Raw genomic sequence first — 8,315 nt, 5'->3', positions numbered from 1 at the left:
CCGGCCCCAGGCCGCGGATCGTCCGCGTCTGACCAGAGAGCACCGCCGCCGGTTCTTCTTGAGTATTTGGCACTCCGAAAAAGCGTCAACAGTTACATTTACATGAGTTTATAGCATGTGTTGCTTTAGACATGACCCATAGTCGATGCATGTAGATCTTCAGCAGATCTTTGGCGAGCAGTCACAAAATGCTCTCTAAAAATCTAATCGTCCGTACACCTAGGTAAGTGTCTTTAGTAGTCATTTTTTGAAGACCTGCGCTCCAACTCTATGTACGCATAGAGGACTCGACTCGAAGATTCACACACAACTCAACTGAGAAGTAGCTTTGCACTGTTATTGTTATACTCATCCTACTCATGTTACGAGAGCTAAATATAATAGTAGGAGTTAAAAAAATAAAAGATACAGTAACCCACGATAACATAACATACACCCGATCCATCCATTAACTACTTCATTAACCTAAATGGCAAAACTAGCTCACCCACATATCGCATTCATGAACAATACCACAATAATGCCACATCGGCCTCGAATGACCCCAACATCTCAATGGCCATAGAGGGGGGGGGGGGGGGGGGGGTAGACGTCACATGCCCCATATGTTGATAGGGACAAAAGGAGCACCCGAACGTACTAATATGTGCCTAGGAATAGTTTTCTTTAATTATATAAAATATGATCCACACCTATATTAAATCTAACAATCCCAACTAAATACTATAGATCACATATAAAAACTCTCATTTCTCAGTCGTTTGATATATCAATGTTTCGATGAGGACTATTAACTTAAACATCTATCTAGAAAACATGTAGCACTTCTTCACAACTGAACAATAGACTATGTCTTAAATTGATACTTTTGTTTTAAATAAGTTTCACCTAAGCTCTTTGCTAGCACTAGTTTGACAAAAACATTCCCTTTGGTTCGAGATTATAAGTCAAAATTCATGGCCTTTTGTAAGTACCTAAAGAACGCCTAAATCTCATAGACTCTGACTAGCAGTCAAACTTATATAGTCGTGTTCCTTAAAAGATGTCATACATCTTTGTCATCTTTCATTTTGCAATTTAGTTTTTTTTTTGAAAAAATCACGTTTGGCCCCCCTAGACGACTTAATAGCGTTTTTGGATCTTTTGCTCGGCGCCATAGACCATGGCGCCGAGGACCCGGCTGCACTGGCATCAGCGTGCACTGCTAGCTGTTGACGTGGCTCCTACCACGGCGCTACATATCTTGGCGTCGAGGTAGGGAATAACACCTCATGTGCCTTTCCCTTCCCTGCATCGTCTCACTTCCTCCTCCGCCGGCATCGTGCCCTCATTCTCGACCGCACGCGTTGTCGGCCGCCGCTGCCGCGCCCCTGAGCTTGGCCCCGTCACTTGCTTCCGCCACGCCCCCGAGCTCGGTCTCGTAGCTCCCTACCGCTGCCCCCTCGAGCTCGTCCCCGAGCTCGCCACCGTTGCGCCCCCATCCTCCACCGCACGCGCCCTGGTCCTCCACCCACGATTCATAACCTATCTAAAAACCTTAATCACCATATAAACCATATATCTTAGAAACCATAACTAGTAGCCATATGTCCACCAATTAAACCTAATTAATCTAAACCCTAAGAAACCATATACGCAATATATATCCGAATGAATACATAACAAATGAATCGGTGAGATACCATACCTTGCTCTTCAAGCTATATGGTCCGAATCGAAACGTTCAGACTCCAAAAAAAAGTTTGGAGTCCGTTGAGCAGTATGGAAATCCGAGGAAATGAAGGAGAAGGAGAATGGTCGGGAGTAGCTCTCGTCCAGGGAAGGGGGCAATTTATCAAATTTCCTAGATTGATGTCATGATCTGTGGAGCCGAGGTCGGTGCCAAGATCTGTGGCGACGAGCTAGGCCACGTAGGCACCAGCACAACACACAGGTGCCAGCGCAGCTAGGACCTCGACGCCATGGCCTAGGCGCCGAGTAGAGGGTCAAAAACGGGAGTACTTCGTCCAGGAGCAAACATGATTTTTTTTCCAAAAAACTATAAATTGCAAAAAAATCGGACATTATTGCTTCAATAATCCACTTTGAAAACATTAAGGTAAAATCTAACCTTCCCGTCTAGAATAGGAAAGGCATGCATCTAACATGGACCTAGTAAAGGTCCTTCCTCTCACTTTACCACCAGCTTGTTTCACCATCCTACTTCACAGGAACTTCGATCACATAGAAAATGTTATAACTAAGGAAAACAAAATCGACATATTTTGGCGGTAAACCATGGGTTCGAAAATGATTTTCCACCATTTTTAAGATTTTGTTTAAAATTTTTAAAATTTTTTAAAAAAATAAAAGTAGAAAAAGTATATGATAAAAGAATAATTTTTTGGTATATATTATATTCATTTTTATTTTTAAAACTAATTAGCATCTTGGGTTAAAACCAACGAAAACTGCTAAAAACCAACAAAAATATCGGTTTTCCACTAAGAAATATCTGGAAATCGTTTTATTAGAATTTAAATACAAATAGTCAAAAATTGAAAAACCTACGAAAAACCGGTTTCCGACGGTTTCTGTTGGTTTACTTGTTTTCTAAAAAATTGAATTTGATTTGCTAAACCAGTTGGTTTTGGCGGTAAACCAATACCGCAAGTGGCGGTTTTTGTTCTAAAATGGTTTGGTGATCCATGTTATAACTATGACATACTTCATTTGGGTCTCAAGCCCATCCCGCTTGACGCATAACTATCACATTACGTGATATACCCTTAGTAAATTTATCGATCCGAAGTTTTCACTTTGAAATCCCTCAAAATTTCTGATAGATTTTAATTGCCTCTTTACATGCCTTGTGGACTTCATGTTATCACTTAAGCTATTTACCTTGATTATAAATGCATGATTAACACAGTTAATAGAAATAGTCAATATATGTTTTTCATCTATTGGTAAATCCATAAGGAGTTCACAAAGCCACTCAGTCAGCCTCAACATAAACACTATCTAAAGTTGTGAATTGACCTTATTAAGATGGCATACTTACAAGACTTCTGTGAAATAGCTCCACCTCCAAGTGAGGACAAATATCCATTTATGACATACATCTCATCACATTAGATATTGAGTCTGCATCATAATAACCCTCTAGTACCCTTGGGTACCCACTATAGTGAGTGCCATATCTCATTTTACCTCTCCAATGGCGCATTATTTTCTCAAGAGCATGTCAAAGATCATCTCCTAGATTTGGAACAAATCGACTTAACTTTCTCATAGGAAATGAGATGTCAGGCCATGTAGCACTAGCTAGATACATAAGTGAAGCAATTATTTGGGAGTATATCAATTGATCTCATGCTATTCTTTGGTTTTTCATCAATAACACACTAGGATCATAAGGCATAAGAGCAGATTGGTAGTCACTAAACTTAAATCGACTCAAAGCCTTTTCCACATAATAGGATTGCTCATATACCCCCACCATTGCCTTCTCTCAGAAGCTTGATATTTAGAATAATATCAACTTCTTCCAAATCTTTCATTTTAAAATTATTGGACAAGTAGTCGTTTACTTCCCTGATCACATTAGGGCCGGTCCCATAGAGCCATATGCATGCTACCAAGATACGAACATAAGATCACACCTTCATCCCATAACGCTGATAGTATACACATTTGTTAGCTTTGTTCACAACAAAATCGATAGTAAACACATTTTTCCATCTTTATTCAATTTTCATTCATCTCACACAAATTGGAATGAACTAGTTCCGACGATGCTAAGTTCCTCGCCTCCACAACCTTGTTTTATTTAATCTAGAAATAACATAGCGAAATTATGACAACATGTATGTGTATATATGTAATATTACTAATTTCAATAGTACCAGATACAAACATGGACACATTACTAATCATAGAAAAATTTAAATTGAATTTTACAAATTCAGTGATAAGAGTGTACCCAGTGGGACTAATTTTCAAGTCACTAGTGGCTCATAGTTGACATTGCGTGTTGCTTGAAGTTGTGGACCATTGTTGATGTAGGTAGGTGTTCACATTGTCGTCCCTTGAATGTCCATCAGGATTGAGATCTTCAGCGAGTAGTCGCAAAATGCTCCCTAAAACTAAAACAAGATCGTCCGCACACCTGAGTATGTGTCTTTAGCGGTCGATGGTTCTAGAGGCCACTCCCAACTCTTCGTGCACATAGAGGATCGAGACTGAGAGATTCACACACAACTCAACTGAGAAGTGAGAGGTAGCTTTGCGCTATTGTTGTTGTACCCATTTACTCGTGCTATGAGAGCTAAATATAATAATAGGGGTTACATGGAGATTAGAATATATAGTAACCAATGTTACACCTATTACTTACACCTTTATTAATCTAGCCATTAACTCTTCCATTAACCTATACAAGTAGCAAAACTAGCTTATCCACATAGCATGGCCACAGATAATACCATGGTGCACCCCACATCGATCGTGCCCGAGAGTCCCATTAGAGGATCAATGACCATGGGTAGGCCTCAGATGTCATAAAGACCCAGGGACGGATCTGCACCTGTGGCTGCCTGATCTGCAGCCACGGTTGTGCTTACAGCCCCTCCAAGCGTCACCATCTCGTGTGTGGTGTGCCACAATCTAGAGGTGCTAGCCACTAGCCCTTGCTACCAGCAGCAGCTATCGTGCTGTAGGCCAGCAAGGCAGCAACTAACGCCAGAGAGTAGCAGTGCACCACCACACGTCCACATTGAGGAGGAAAGGACTGAACCTCAGGAGTGCAACACGCAACACACAAGCAGAGCAGCACACAACACAATACAGGATAGCAGGCACCAATACACACGAGCAGTTGATTTTTATACTTTAATTAATTCGGTTCCATCAATTCAAATTAATCTTTATGTTTATAGAGATAGGGTAGATAAATTTCTCATTAAAAAGATTATTCTAACACAACACTGGACTAACGAGAGCCATATAGAACAAAATTTCTTATTTTGTAGGTTCTTGCTTTTCATAGACATGATGAATTATATCATTTAGCATTACCTTAGTTCAGTTTATGCAAAGATCCCTAGCCTTCCGATAGCCATAGGGCAAGAGCCATCCCTGTACATCTAAAGTGCATGCTCTCCGGACGTTCTAAGGACTAGTTTGGGAGCCACAAAACCGGAGGATTCTAGCCCCTCTAATTCTCTATGGTTTTGTGGATCCCAAACTAACCCTAAGAGACACGAAGAGCCGTTCCACATCTAATAGTCATGAGACACCCGAGGGTCTTAATATGTATCTAGTACTAATTTGATTTAATTAGATAAATATAAACTATGCCTATATTAAATCTAATAAAAATATTTTAAACAACTTACTGGTTAGAGTTTTTTCACTATGCAAAGACAACAATTACTTTAAGAATGAGTTTCCAACAACTCTCTTTCTATTGAGTTACTGGGGCCTGTTCTGTGTTTTTTGTCTCAGCCGCAACCGTTGTTGGTGAAAGGCACAGATCACTGTGGAAACAATGTTCTGTCAGCTGCAGCCGCTGCCTACATAAGACAAGCCAAACGTACTATCTAGAATAGAATGAGATCCAAAGAGACTCTTTTAGCTAGTGTGTAATAGGAGTCAGAGTCCACAACATGTTATACCCAAGAGGCCTGCTGTTATTCGTACCTATGCAGATGCAGCAATAGCCACGGTTTGGCGCCTGTAAGGACCAACAAGATCCCGGTGATCGCCCAGCACCTCAAGTTTTCAATTGCCATAGGCAGGCAGCGTTGTACAGTACCTGCCGGTATTTATAGGAGCTAGCTAGCTGGTGGCGCTTCTATATACAGAGAACACATGCATACGCTACTGTCCAATGTACAAGAAGACAGTAAAACTCCACGTCCAGTGCTCGCGTCCTGCATACGGGTGTTATTTGTCTCCAGGTCCAGAGCCAGAGCCTACCACAGGCCACAGGTATGAAGCGCGAGACAACTGTGGGTGTTCGGTTCAGATTATTTCCACGCACAGCTTTTTAGTTTGTTTCTGTCAAAATTATTTTAGTACAAATCGTTCAAATCAATGTAAACACATAATCAGTCGAGTCATCGCAATAAAGGAATCCGTCGCTTCCTATATCATAAATCTTGTAGACTACTTTATCTTTCTCCACACGTAATTCTAACGATACCTAGATTTTTACTACAGCCAAATTCTCAAAAAAGTTCGTGATAAAAAAAAACTGAACCAAACACCCTCAACGATATCTTCCAGGTGCCCAGGTAGGGTAGGGATGTAACAAACATTCGCCCACAGATCTATTCAGAGCTGCACGGACAGCTTCTATGGCAGTACGGTCTCCTGCAAATCTATAGGCTACTACAGTATCCTGTTTGAGCTGTCGCTGTACTCTAGGATTCGGCTGATTCACCTGGATTTAATTTGAGATCGTAGAGGCCGTCCGGATTAGTAACTGTAAATCTGTAATTAGTAAGTGGCGATGTCCAGTGCACACCACAACAACCCTTCTACTGTCTACTGATCACGCTAGGAACGCTCAAGAAAGCAGCGAGCACCACGCACGCGATCCCAGGGAGAAGAATCACACGATCACCGAGCAAGCAAAGAACCAAAAACTTTCGCAGATCGAGCCGGAATGTCTTTCTTTCTTTTTTTTTTCCCTTTCTCGAGTTCCCTTGCGGAGTTTTGTTATTGCAATCATCCATCAATAACAAGTCAAGGGACTAAAAGGCTAAAGCTAGTTTAATCCGCTGCTAGAAATGAATGCACTGATCATCGAGCATGCAGGCGTGCAGCGGGAGAGGGGAGGACGACGAACGATGACCTCAGCTCATTCGCGGCCGTCGTTTCTGTTTCCTTTCATGGGTTTAGCGCTGGCGAGGCTGGCCCAGATCTCCTCGAACACCTCCACGATGAGGTCGTGGTGCTCGTCGGCGTTGAGGGCGAGGTAGCAGGCCAGGAGGTCCTCCAGGTCGGCGGCGCCGCGGATGCCCTTCTCCGCGATCATCTCCTCCATCGACTCGCGGAAGTCCCGCCTGGGGTCGGCCGACGACTTCACCACCGCGAAGCTCTCCGCGAGAGGCGGCGGCGGTGCTGGCCTCGTCTTCCGTGGCGACGCCCCCGCGCTTGTCGGCTTGCTGTTCTTCCTCGACCTGGCGGACGCCAGCCGCGGGCTGCTGACGCGCGTCCTGAGGCGGCGCCCCACGGACACGGACGACCGCCTCGGGTGGCCCTTGCTTCCCTGCTCCGAGGCAGAGCTGGCGCGTGTCGGCGACGTGTCGGCGACGTCGACGTGCCTGTCCTTCGGCTCGTACCGGACCACCTCCCTCATCGCGGGCCTCGTCACGATAGGGCGGAGCACCCGCTCGGCGGTGCCCTCGGAGCAGAGGTCGATGACGATGTCCGTTTCTGACGCGATCACCTTACCGCTCACGCTATACTCCGATGGCGCAATCACCCCCGGCCTCCGGACCTCGTCGACGTCCTCCTCGTCGCTGCCGTCGCGCCCGACCCCGACGTACATGTCCCGCCTGCTCCTGGAAGCGTCGTGCGCTCCGGCCGGAGCCTCCAGCCCGCGCGCAACCCCGTGCCGCCTCCTGGAGTAACCTGTCGCCGACAGCTGCTGGGGGAGGACCTGCCGGTTCTCATCCTTGGCGCCCCTCGGCTCCGGCGCCGGGAGCTCCCGGTCCCGGGTGGGGTAGTAGTACGAGGTCCTGTGCGGGAGCGCCACGGACCCGTGCCTCGGGGACCCAGGCCTCGTGGCAGACCTTGCCCCCCTCTGCGGCGGCGCCGCCGACGACTGCAGCATTGCGCTCGCGGCCCCGGAGCCGCCAACGGCAGGAGGGTGACCCCGTGGGCGGCGCATGTCGCGGAGCTTGTAGAACCAGGAGTTGGGCATCATGTCGGCGAGCCGGAACCTACGGCGCCCCATGGCCCCGAGGCGCTGGCGAAGAAGGACCTCTGCGCCGCGCGTACGAGGAGGGCGGCTGGAGAGGTGGTGTGGTGGCCGGGGACCAAGTGAGGAGATGCCGGGATAACTGATAAGTAGCGCGGCGCGGGGCAGCGCGCGAGCGGGGATGAGAAGCGTGGGACGCCAGGTTCTTTCTGGTCCTTTATTTTTTTTAAAAAAAAATAGCATACCAAATGGCTACAAAAATCGTTGATACAAGATATGGAGGAAAATAAATACTGTATAGCTACAAGTAACTGCACTATAGCAATAGCAACTGACGTGACAGTTTTTTTGGCTCTGACGAAACTGCATTTTTTCCACTACATTAATTTTTCTCTAGAGCTGC

General features: G+C 45.5%; 1 protein-coding gene across 1 annotated transcript; it reads right to left on the bottom strand.

Annotated features, from left to right (window-relative positions):
- Positions 1 to 6,622: 6,622 nt before the first annotated feature.
- LOC100216587 (uncharacterized) lies at positions 6,623 to 8,020 on the bottom strand. The gene has a single exon (NM_001143002.1). It carries the CDS (start codon positions 7,946 to 7,948, stop codon positions 6,848 to 6,850), a length of 1,101 nt encoding a protein of 366 aa, NP_001136474.1. The 5' UTR covers positions 7,949 to 8,020; the 3' UTR covers positions 6,623 to 6,847.
- Positions 8,021 to 8,315: the final 295 nt, after the last annotated feature.

Source organism: Zea mays, chromosome 6 (genome assembly GCF_902167145.1).
Source record: "Zea mays cultivar B73 chromosome 6, Zm-B73-REFERENCE-NAM-5.0, whole genome shotgun sequence".
NCBI classification, from domain to species: domain Eukaryota; kingdom Viridiplantae; phylum Streptophyta; class Magnoliopsida; order Poales; family Poaceae; genus Zea; species Zea mays.
The sequence above is the reverse complement of the archived record's forward strand: the minus strand, read 5'-3'. Positions and strand labels throughout refer to the sequence as shown.

Excerpts from the sequence above, each read along its gene's own strand:
- LOC100216587 (NM_001143002.1), bottom strand. The coding sequence starts at position 7,948 with ATGGGGCGCCGTAGGTTCCGGCTCGCCGACATGATGCCCAACTCCTGG.